This window comes from Cornus florida, unplaced genomic scaffold (assembly GCF_030987335.1).
Source record: "Cornus florida cultivar Cherokee Brave unplaced genomic scaffold, ASM3098733v1 CherokeeBrave_3.0.0_Hap2_Chr11, whole genome shotgun sequence".
In the NCBI taxonomy this organism is placed as follows: Eukaryota; Viridiplantae; Streptophyta; class Magnoliopsida; order Cornales; family Cornaceae; genus Cornus; species Cornus florida.
The window spans coordinates 132,076,979-132,088,958 of NW_026775581.1; the positions used below are offsets into that span (position 1 = coordinate 132,076,979).

Below are 11,980 nucleotides of genomic sequence, written 5' to 3' on the forward strand. Positions count from 1 at the left end.
CATTAAGTGGCAATGTAATCCAATGTCATCTAATTTTAGCTTTTCAAAAATAAAAAATCCAAAAATATGAACTAGTTTAATTGAAAAAGTCCCATCACAAAAATAGTCTTACAGCGAAGTGATCTTGTGCTAATCCAATGGATTAGGAACACAGGCCAGTGCGTAAAGCTATTTAAGAACACTAATCCCGAAATAAAAGGAGTTCAAGTTCAAATTTTCTTCTTCCAAGGGTAATCTCGACTTTTCAGTTACACTGCCTCATCATTCCACCACGACAAGGCTCCAATTAGTTTCATCTAGACCATCCTTACTGAGTTGGGAGGGTATTTCATATAAATCTTTTTAAATTCCAGTTTTGGGTGAAATTACATCAATCCTCCCAGCTTTGTTCCAATGGCAGATAACACAGCCATGGTCGACGGCAACCTCCTCATCGCCAAATCCCTTAAACAGGCCGGCGTAGAGCACATGTTCGGCGTCGTTGGCATCCCCGTTACCTCCCTCGCCAACCGCTCCGTTGCTCTCGGAATCCGATTCCTCGCCTTCCACAACGAGCAGTCCGCTGGATACGCCGCCTCCGCCTACGGCTACCTCACCGGAAAGCCCGGAGTCCTCCTCACCGTCTCCGCCCCAGGCTGCGTTCACGGCCTCGCGGGCGTTTCCAACGCCGGTGCCAACGCTTGGCCGTTGGTGATGATCTCAGGCTCCTGCGATCAGAAAGATTTCGGCCGCGGAGATTTCCAAGAACTCGATCAGATCGCCGCTGTGAAACCCTTTTCGAAATTTTCCGCAAAAGCCACAGATATCAAAGAAATCCCCAAATGTGTTTTCGATGTTCTCGACCATGCCGTGGCGGGCCGACCCGGCGGGTGTTACTTGGACGTTCCCACTGATGTGCTTCACCAAACTGTAACAGAATCTGAAGCTGATAAACTATTGGCTGATGCTGAGAGTTGTAGAAAACCAGAAGTGATTGAAGCAGTTGGGCAATCTGAAATTCAGAAAGCAGTTTCATTGTTAAGAAATGCCCAAAGTCCTTTGATTGTGTTTGGCAAAGGTGCTGCTTATGCTAAAGCTGAAGATGCATTGAAAAAACTGGTGGAGACTACTGGAATTCCATTTCTGCCTACTCCAATGGGGAAGGGTTTGATACCTGATACCCATGAGCTCGCCGCGACGGCGGCAAGGTCGCTTGCAATCGGTAAATGTGATGTTGCTCTGGTTGTTGGTGCACGGCTGAATTGGTTGCTACATTTTGGAGAGCCACCAAAGTGGTCAAAGGATGTGAAGTTTATCTTAGTTGACATAAGCAAGGAAGAAATTGAGCTACGAAAACCCTGTTTGGGATTAGTTGGGGATGCGAAAGGGGTTGTGGAAATGATTAATAAGGAGATTAAGGATGACCCTTTTTGTTTGGGGAAGACTCATCCTTGGGTTGAAGCAATTTCAAAGAAAGCCAAAGAGAATGTGTCGAAAATGGAGGCTCAGTTGGTGAAGGATGTGGTGCCATTTAACTTTCAAACACCGATGAGAATTATAAGAGATGCAATTCTAGGATTGGGAAGTCCTGCTCCGATTTTGGTTTCGGAAGGAGCGAATACAATGGATGTTGGTCGTTCTGTGTTGATTCAAACTGAGCCGAGGACTAGGTTGGATGCAGGAACTTGGGGGACAATGGGGGTTGGTCTGGGTTATTGCATTGCCGCGGCAACGGCTTCGCCTGATCGGCTTGTAGTAGCTGTTGAAGGAGACTCTGGATTCACGTTCAGTGCCATTGAAGTTGAGGTTAGTTACCTTCTGTGGAATTATGCTTATTATACAATAATGCTTGTGCATATTGAAAATCCTTATATACTCTTCCTAATTGCTTTAATCTATGATCAATGGTAATGCAGATTTTGATTTTGAAAATTTTATAAGCATGACAAAAAAAAAAAAATCCAGTGGTTTTGTGTGGTATTTACATATTACTTTTTCTGTTTCAACTGGTTTTAAGTTTATGTATCCATCTTGGTGTGTTTGCCAAATGAGGTGGGTGAGCCGATATATAAGTTAAGCCCAACCCTTCGATGAATGGCTTGGTCTTTGTTTACATTGTTGTCATGTATTATGTACTGTGGAGTAATATGTGATCAGCTGGTTACACTTATAGTTACCTTACTATATCAATCACCATTTTCTACTAATTAAAAAGAAAAAAGAATCAAGAGTCATGCATGGATGACTGTCAACCTAAATACAAGATATGTATGCGCACTCACACGAATTTTGCATTTGCATGTAATATTTATGAATTTCATTTGGTTTGTATATGAATAATCATTAAATTTTCTTGGTATTGTGACTATTGTCATGCTTATGAATTTACTATGTATGCTTTTAGATGGTGTGTCTTCTCATTGATATAAACAACCATCAAAATACTCATCTGGGGACTTTTTTCTTCATTGAATTTTCTTGGTATTGTGACTATTGTCATGCTTATGAATTTACTCTGAATGCTTTTAGATGGTGTGTCTTCTCATTGATCTAAACAACCATCCAAAAAATACTCATCTGGGGACTTTTTTGGGTTAGCTAAATATATTAGCTGTAAATTAATGACAACTTTTCTTGGTATTTTCATGTTTATGAATTTTTATTGATAATTATCGAATTTTCTTGGTATTGTCATGCTTATGAATTTATCATGTATGCTTTTAGATGGTGTTTCTTCTCATTGATCTAAACAACCATCCAAAAAATACTCATTTTGGGACATTTTCTTTGGGTTAGCTAAATAGCAATAAATTAATGATACTTTAACTAATTATATTTTTATTGTCCAGTAAGTTCTTCTGAGAGTTGGTGTATTAAAGTGGTACAATTATTCTATCTAAATGGTAGGACAGTGCGCTTTAATTTCATCTTCCTGGCTATGGTCCAACAAGTTAAGGATTTATTATATGTTCCAGTTACTTGTACGAGGAAGCTTGAACTTTCTGTTGATCACCATGTTGGACATGGTGACATGGTACCCCATGTTTTCTTTAGTACTTGCAGAGCCATGCGTATCTGTGTGACTTTGCTCTACGTCATTTCCTCCATTGATATGCATACGAAGTCTAGATGTACACTTTCAATCTCTCTCTCTCTCTTTCTCTCTCTCTCTCTATATATATATATATATATATATATTTATATCTATATTTCATGAGGTGTGATGATTATTGCTGGAGTGTGAATTCGATGCCAATATAAAGCATTAGTTATCAAGTTAGCCACATGCAAAGGATGTGTTGATCTCCTTAATTAGTGCTATGGAAGTGGATATAAATTCCAGAGGAAGAAGGGGGATCTGGCTCTTAAATGAGAACCACTTATATAGTTTGAATTGTTTTTCTGGCTGGTGGAGAAATATCTCATGTGAAGGTGGTTGATGGGCTCTTTTTTAGACATAGATAGCATTAATTTTTGTATGTTTCTACCATTATGCTCTCTTTGAAATTGTGGCTCATAAAGAACTGTTTATCTTCTAAAAGCACCTCAAAATTGGTTGAACTTTTCAAAAATCATACTGAATTAATTAGGCCAAATCCACCTTGAAAGATCTTAGAAAGTTGAAGTTAATCTTGATGGAAGAATGAGAAAAAAGGAAGCGATTCATCAGTGTTGGATAAGACTATCCTTGTGCCTTTGCTATAAGTTTTTTTTATTTTATTTTTTATAACAATTAGAGCCAATAAGATATATTTCATTTTTGGCCATTGTGGATAGTGGTTTTACAATCTATAGCTGTACTCTTAGGATTGCCATTGTACCCTTTTCCTACTTCTTTTCTTCCTTAACGAGTTCATATATGTGTCTCAGAATTTGTCCTTCTCACAAGTAAAATGGCTGTACTAGATGAAATATATCATACCCCTATGTGCATTAAATGTGAAGAATTTTGATATTGTGCTAGGCACTGGATATGTTTTAAATAGAGCAGAATTGTAAAATAAAATGTTGTTCTCTCTTTGTTTGTTCTTTTCCTGACATGAGATTTTATCAGCTCATCTCAAATACTCTTTCTAATAAATAGCAAGGCTGCTTTTTACATTTTTAGAAGTATAACAGATTGTAGGCGTGTAATTGGTTTCAAAACTGCCAAATTTGTTCAGTTTAGCTTTTCGGAAGATCTTCTATCCTCTAATTATCTGGCATCTCTAGAAAGGATAGTGTGAGCATTGAAATCTTCACATTAGGTAAAATAGATGGGTTTCACATTGGCATGGTCTGGATTCAAGTTAGAAATCTGAACTGAACATTTTTTATGGCTTAATTGATTCAGCTAATTTTGTGTCCCCCACCCCTCTTTTTTCCTTCTTTAAATTCGTTCTGTGGCTCTCTTGGATGATCTGTTAGCCATTATACTGAATTTTGATTGTTAGCCAGTGATTAGTTAATCTTCTTATTTGTAAACTAGATATTTCTTTAGAAATGTTGTTGTGTTCATGTTGTTGTTTATTCATTTATCTTGATTACAAGAACTGCAACAAAGGCTTGGCTTCAAAAATCATTTTCCTTGTACAGCCATAGGGCCATATTATCTATTAGGTCATTCCATCCAACTTCCATATTCTTCTCCCTGTCATATATTTTCCTATGACAATACTTATTGTCCACAAACCGTTCAAATGCCAATACATGACAATGTCATGTTAGCTTTACTTATCTGGTTTCTGCTTATCGGAAATAATTTTGTTGTGTGTGTTTTTTCTGAACTACTGCAGACATTGGTTCGATACAATTTGCCTGTGGTGGTGATTGTTTTTAACAATGGCGGTGTATATGGTGGTGACCGCAGGAGCCCTGAAGAAGTTACAGGGCCTCACAAAAGTGATCCAGCGCCCACGTCTTTTGTCCCTGGTGCGAAATATCATGTTGTCATGGAAGCTTTTGGGGGGAAAGGTTATCTTGTCGGGACACCTGAAGAACTCAAGTCTGCGCTTACTGAAGCCTTTTCTGCACGGAAGCCAGCTGTGATAAATGTTACAATTGATCCATTCGCTGGTTCAGAAAGCGGGAGGATGCAGCACAAGAATTGAGGTAAGACTTCAATTTGGTTCGTTTGTCCTTTGTTACGCTGTTTAATAATGTAAAATTTCTAAATCTAGCAGCTAGTTGCTGCTAGCATCTACACTAGATCATAACTCTGGTTTATCTGTTCTTCGGCATTCCAGGAGATGTTGAAGAACTTGATTGAATAAGTCAGCAGCTGAAGCAAATTGTGTAACAGTTGACATAAAAGCAGGGTAAGATTGTGATTAGATGAATTAGATGTGCATCACTGGAGTACATAGATTTCAAGTTTGATCTGATTATGTGGCAACAAAAATACATATTATAAATTTATATTATCAATTTTCCCCCTATTTTCTGCTGTTTTGAAATATGTTGTACTCCAGTTTTTCGTCCAATCGGCAATTAGTAAAATGAGTGAATGAAGGTGGGGTTGTTATCTTGACCTTTTTATACTTTTCTTTTGCTCCAGTTCCTGTGTGTGTGTGTGTGTGTAAAGAGTGTGCGCGCGCTATGCCTTCATTGTCTTTGCAATGACTGGCCAGTTTGAATGTTCTGAGTTTGTGAATGTTGTAACGACAATTGGAGAAGACTTTGAATTTATATGCTGTAATGATTGAAGACGAACAGTTTTTTCCACTTGAAAATTAGTGAAGATTCTGAAGAAGATAAAAGATGAATTTTTTGAAGAAAATTTAGTTCCTTAGAAGAAGAAAAGGAAGTGTAGAAAGGAAAAAATTGGAAAAGCCGATGGTAAAAGATAAAAATTGTTGAAGGAAAATTAAAAAATGAAAAGAAGAAAAAGGAATTTTAAATTTGATGCTTTACGAAGAATAAATAAATAAATTGGCAATTCAAGTCAGTGAACCATTGAATATGAAATATCAATCAATAAAACAATCTGCAGCATGGGCAGTTCAATCAGCATCGATTTTAACACAGTTCTAACTTGCACTCGATGATAAAAATTAAAAAAAATATTATTTTCGTTTTAAATTAAATATCTTATTTTGAAAATAATAACTTACGAAAACACTGGCATTAATTTGAGACTAAGAGAATATTTAACGATAACAATTTAAACTACGGGTCCTGTCATTAACTATTTAGAGTTACGTGATGCCTAAAGTGTAAGGGAACTAAAATTGGACTACAAATGAAATGAATCAAGTCAATTTTGAGTTGTTATTGACCTGTTTAATAACAAATTTTTTATAAGGGTTGAAAATTATTTAATTTTATTCATGAATTTATACCAGTTTATTATATATTTATGAATGTGTAAGAACCCTATACGGTATCTTCCGAAAAAAAAAGAACCCTATACGAAATCCATATTCACGAACATGCGAAACTATATGCACGCACACGTCTTAAACGACCAACCTTTGATTCATTTGGAGCCCTAACTAAATAAATCACGGAAACGAAACTAAAGTATATTCAACAGCGCGCGCACAAGCCTAGCATGCGCATTAACCATACGCATCTAACGTACGCATACTCAAACCAGAGAATCGGAGATATATATTGAGATAGAGTTTCGACTATATACCAGAAACGAAAGCAGAGGACGACGAAGGCAGTTTTGGTGACTTTAAATTCGTTTAATTCTCCAGTCAGACCGTCCAATCTGATTACATCAACAGTCGAAACTCCAACACCGACGACGACGAATGGGGCGATTTCGTCGAGTACATCCGTGGTTTCAAGAAACCTGACAAGTCTTAGGTGAAGCCTTTTCTTATTGGGTAATGAAATTAGTTACAAACCTTAAAGGGTGTCAATTCTGTTGGATTTATGCTGGAATTATATTGTGTTTTTAATAACCCTGTAATTTTCTTGTTTATATTTGTGAAATACGTATAATCACATCAACCAAATCTTCTTATTGTGTTTCTGATTGTTATAATCACTTCTTGGTGATGATGACGACTCAGACGAGCAATAAACTAATAAGGAGGTGAATGCGAGAGAGGATTTGGATAAGATTTGAGTAAAAGACAATTTTCTCTACTATTATTGTCATTTAACCTTACTATATGATTAAATACCACCACAGAGTATGATCACTTCACACAGTACCACACCCGTGTGAAGTTAATCCTTGAAAATCTTTGTAACTTTATCAATTTTGACTAAGTTGATACTGCTTTAAATGATGGATAAAATGATTTACTAGCACCAAAAAAAAAAAAAACATATGTGGTCCACATGCAATTAATAATGTTGTTAGAAGGCAAAATCTGTTTTTCTTTGTTCTTTTTTTTTTTTTTTGTCTCTTTTTGATGTCGGTGTCACTTGCTTTAATCATGAATAACACGACGTGCATTTTCTTATAGAAAATAATTTGTAGATTGAGCTGACAGTACTTATAGAGTCTGGATCGTCTAGTATACTGATGATTTGATCTAAACCGTCCACTAGTATACAACACATGCACTGTATGCGGAGGATCTCGTGCTTACATAGCATTAATTGTTGTTTCTTCTGTCAGTCACCATATTAAATAGGTGATTCAAGCATTGTGCTTTGATTGGTCTTTTCTCGGAGAGGGTTAAAAGAAAGAAGATAGAGAGAAATGGATGAAGCACTATTGCCAGAAAAAGAAGAGAGGAGATGGGTGGAAACGCAGGGTGTGTTTGTGGAAGAATTGAAGAAGTTGAGCAAGATAGCAGCTCCAATGGTGGCAGTGACTGTGTCACAGTATCTCTTGCAAGTTGTGCCTGTGATGATGGTAGGACACCTCGGCGAACTCGCTCTCTCCAGCGTCGCCATCGGCTCCTCTCTATCCAGCGTCACCGGCTTCAGTCTCCTCGTAATCTCTTCTTCCTTCTCATCACCTGTTAGCCTAGTTTGTACTAGTTCTTATATATACTGTATTTCATAACTCATGTGTACCTTGTATTTTGAAAGTTCATTAGTTCGCAATAGTCAGCATGCTTTTTGTTGATTTTTTTTTTTTTTTTTTTTGGAAAAGCTATAATAGATTTTAAGTTTTGGTAATCAAAATGAATGGAGGAATAGATTTTCAATCATTCTTTCATTTTGGGAAGAACTACAGTAACCATATGGTAAAACTCACCAAACTAAGCTAAAGGCTAAAGCTAATATATGGCATGATAAATCATTGATTGTATGGTCGATGCTTTTCAGAAACATCCCAGATGGCGTATGAGGTTTGACAAGGCATGATGAGTTGGCAGCTATTTGATAGGAGTTAAGAGTTACTCTTGTTTGGAATATATTGATTTATTCATATCATGATACGTATTTCTTCCTCATTTGTACTCCGGTTTTTTCTTCTAGCTCACATTCGATCGTCTGAATAAGACCCAAACAATGGGTTTTGAATACAATGCAAGAATACAGAATCCAAATGCCATTAGGGTATCTTATCTAATTTTGTATTAATAAAAAGAGTTCTCGTCTTAGTTTTCGAGGTCATTGTTAAAGGTAGAAATATCCTCTACCCAATTTTCATGTTCATTTTATTAATCCATTACAATTTTGAGGTGCCCAATTCTCGCGTTTATTTTATTAATCCATTATCCTTGTAATCCTCAATATATTTATTAGTAAGGAGTTGTTGAGACCTACAATTTTTTTTTTTTTTTTTTATTATTCAATTTCCTTTGACTTTGACATCTTATTTTAAATGTGCTGAGGATACAGTTTAGAAGTTTCTACAAGTTATATGCTAAAATTAATTAGTTAATACTGTTAGGTGAACTATCTTTTTAGCTTATGATTTTGTGGATGGGCCTCAAATTTGACATAATTCACTGCATAGGAAAAATATTATTGATTTATCATTTTCCGGATGGCATGACTGAATGACATACATCACAATAACCAAGATGATTTAGATATTTTTGTTAGTTTTAAGGGTAATCAAAACAAGTTCATGAAAGTCTTATCATAAAAGGATGCAAATGTCATAACTTAGTTAAACTGCCAATTGGGGATGCTAGGAAAAACGATGGATCAGATACAGGCTTAAATATTAGCATTATTTGCACGAAGAATCTACTAACTAATTTTTTCAACTGGAAGCAGTTAGGATTTGCTAGCGCTTTGGAAACTCTATGCGGCCAAGCTTATGGAGCAGAGCAATACCAAAAGGTTGGAATTTACACTTGCACTGCCATCATCTCTCTCATGATGGTTTGTCTCCCGGTATGTTTGGTATGGATCTTCCTGGGCAAATTACTAGTATTCATAGGCCAAGACCCTTCAATCTCATATGAAGCTGGTAAATACGCTATTTGGCTCATCCCTGCACTATTTGGTTATGCAATTCTTCAATCGCTCATTCGCTACTTCCAGACTCAGAGTATAATCCTTCCAATGCTTTTGAGTTCATGCACAATCCTCTGTCTACATGTACCTCTTTGCTGGTTTCTGGTGTTTAAGCTGGAATTAGGAAGCACCGGGGCAGCATTAGCCGTTGGCGTATCGTACTGGTTGAATGTGCTACTGCTTTGGTTATACATGATGTATTCTTCATCCTGTGAGAAGACTCGCCTCCAGTTCTCAAACGAAATTTTTCTTAATATTTGGGAGTTCTTCAGCATTGGGATCCCTTCTGCTGTAATGATTTGGTATGTTTATATATTTTTCTTCACTTGGTCTCAAACACACACACAGTAAAATAGGTTGATTTTTGTCCTTAATTTTTTGCTTTACAATGATTTAGTCTTGAATGGTGGTCATTTGAGTTGCTTATTCTGCTGTCTGGGCTTTTACCAAATCCGAAACTTGAAGCTTCAGTGCTTTCAATATGGTAAGCTTCTTTCTTTAATGTTTCCAAATATTATGATTTGGGGACCTTGAATAAGAGTGCTTCTAACCTTTCATGATAAATAATTGCAGCCTTACCACCACTGCATTGCACTTCTTCATACCTTATGGATTTAGTGCAGCTGTGAGGTTTGATCTAAACTTGTTTAGAGTGTAATATCTACACATCCTTGTACACAAATCTGTATGAACATGAAATTTTAAAGAACATATTAACCATTTTTGTAGCACTCGAGTTTCAAATGAATTAGGAGCCGGGAACCCACAGGCAGCAAGAGTGGCTGCATGGACGGTAACAGTTCTTGGTGGGGCAGATGCGATTATAATAAGTACAATTCTCTTCTGTTGCCGCTATGTTCTTGGATATGCTTACAGCAGTGAGAAGGAAGTTGTTGATTATGTCAAAGAAATGACTCCTCTACTTTGTTTGTCAGTTATAATGGACAGCTTACAAGCGGTACTTTCTGGTTAGCCTCTTACCCTTTGCCATGTTTCATCTTGATGTGGAGGGTATTTAGGAGCTCCATATAGGAGGCGGCATTTTACCACTCTGAATCTGAATTCACATAATAAATATTACAATCTTAGTTTCTTCTTTGCATCAGGCGTTGCCAGAGGAAGCGGATTGCAACATATCGGGGCCTATGTCAATCTCGGGGCATACTATCTTATTGGAATTCCTGTAGCTGCAGTTTTGGGTTTTGCTCTGAATTTAAGAGGGAAAGGCCTTTGGATTGGAATTTTAACAGGGTCTACAGTACAGGCAACTTTATTTTTCCTCATAACAAGTTTTACAAATTGGCAAAAACAGGTTACCTGTCCAAACTTTTCACTGAAGTTGATTTATTATTTCTTTTTAACATTTAGTGTCCTCTTTGATGTTTAATTATGTGGGAGAATTTAATTAGATATTCCATAACCACTTTGAATTGAATTTGTGTGGTCTTTTAGTACTTTTTAGACTTTGACCGGTTAAGTGATTATTTGAGATTCTTCATTTGCAGTCAACCAAGGCAAGGGAGAGGATGTATGAAGGAAAAGTTTTAGCAGAGAATTGAATGAGTAAGTCATAAATAATAAGCTGTTCTCTAGACGACATTTTGTGGTTGCATTTTAACTGTCTTAACTATTAACATCCCATACTGGCAAGAGAAAATGTTTTCTGATATTCAAATTTTTCATTGATTTTGATAGTGGTTTTAGTTCTTATGTAGTCTATGTTTGTATGCGTGTCTATCAAGGAAATATTGCAGTACACTTCTTTAAGAAACAAATCAATTCTTGAGGAGGAATGAAAAAGACACGAGGAAATTATTCCACTTGTAGGGTGTGATGAATGACATTATATACTATGCCCATTAGTTATTCTAGCAAGTTAAGCAGAAATAAAAGAACTGCATAAAGCAATTTTAAGGCGGAAAGTAGATATCAAATAAAATGATAATGAATAAGAAAATGTGGTCACCGGGTTAAGCCTTGATTTAGTCGGGGTTTGAGGATATCCTCGTGTGGTCACCGGGTACAGTTTATAGCGGTTAAAACGGTTGTTTGAATGCCTATGCTGGGCTTGTAGTCTTGGGTAGCTCCCAAGACCTTTTTATAGTCTTGTTTACATTTGTGCCTAGCCCATTGCTTCTGTTCATATGCCTGAATCTGGCTTTCCCACTTTGGGGACCCACTACACTAGCTTAACCTTTCGTCCTTTCCCAAAGCCAAAAGAAAATTTGTTGACATGCTTTTGTCATCTTTTTACAAAATTAAACACGTAATTATAAAAAATATCATAAAATAAAAGTTATCAAGCAACACAAGTTACACAACTAAGAAATATCATAATTATCGAAAAAAAAAAAAAAAAAAAACTAAGAAATATCATATATATAGTGCCTTTGTATATGAGAAGAAATGTAAGAATCAATACACACACTGAATTGAGGTATGTAAATTGAATCAAGTCATGCATAGTTCTGGCCTTGGCAGTCGAGAAAAGGTTGCCCCTCTTTGAAGGTAGCATGTGGAGGATGGCCTTGATCTTGAGAGTCTGCGGCTTCAATGTCTTGAATTGCTTCATACCGTGGCTTCCCCAGTATTGTTGTCTGTCTCGTCAATGTTTATGGAGGGGGGCTGGATGTCT

The 11,980-nt window shown here is 36.7% G+C and overlaps 2 protein-coding genes across 2 annotated transcripts; both read left to right on the forward strand.

Annotated features, from left to right (window-relative positions):
• The first annotated feature begins 298 nt into the window (after nt 1-298).
• LOC132282587 (2-hydroxyacyl-CoA lyase) lies at nt 299-5,396 on the forward strand. The gene is made up of 3 exons (XM_059784314.1): nt 299-1,785; nt 4,755-5,070; nt 5,205-5,396. Exons 1-2 carry the CDS (start codon nt 394-396, stop codon nt 5,067-5,069), a joined length of 1,707 nt encoding a protein of 568 aa, XP_059640297.1. The 5' UTR covers nt 299-393; the 3' UTR covers nt 5,070; nt 5,205-5,396.
• Nucleotides 5,397-5,646: 250 nt separating this feature from the next.
• Nucleotides 5,647-11,716, forward strand: LOC132282588 (protein DETOXIFICATION 14-like). Its single transcript, XM_059784315.1, has 8 exons — nt 5,647-6,774; nt 7,541-7,861; nt 9,103-9,647; nt 9,743-9,829; nt 9,919-9,975; nt 10,075-10,313; nt 10,452-10,657; nt 10,851-11,716. The coding sequence occupies exons 2-8, from the start codon at nt 7,625-7,627 to the stop codon at nt 10,902-10,904; spliced, it is 1,425 nt and encodes a 474-aa protein (XP_059640298.1). The 5' UTR covers nt 5,647-6,774; nt 7,541-7,624; the 3' UTR covers nt 10,905-11,716.
• Nucleotides 11,717-11,980: the final 264 nt, after the last annotated feature.

Coding starts and splice junctions, on each gene's coding strand:
- LOC132282588 (XM_059784315.1), top strand. CDS start 7,625: ATGGATGAAGCACTATTGCCAGAAAAAGAAGAGAGGAGATGGGTGGAA. Junction 9,830..9,918: donor GCTTCAGTGCTTTCAATATG/GTAAGCTTCTTT, acceptor AAATAATTGCAG/CCTTACCACCACTGCATTGC. Junction 9,976..10,074: donor GGATTTAGTGCAGCTGTGAG/GTTTGATCTAAA, acceptor CCATTTTTGTAG/CACTCGAGTTTCAAATGAAT.
- LOC132282587 (XM_059784314.1), top strand. CDS start 394: ATGGCAGATAACACAGCCATGGTCGACGGCAACCTCCTCATCGCCAAA. Junction 1,786..4,754: donor TCAGTGCCATTGAAGTTGAG/GTTAGTTACCTT, acceptor GAACTACTGCAG/ACATTGGTTCGATACAATTT.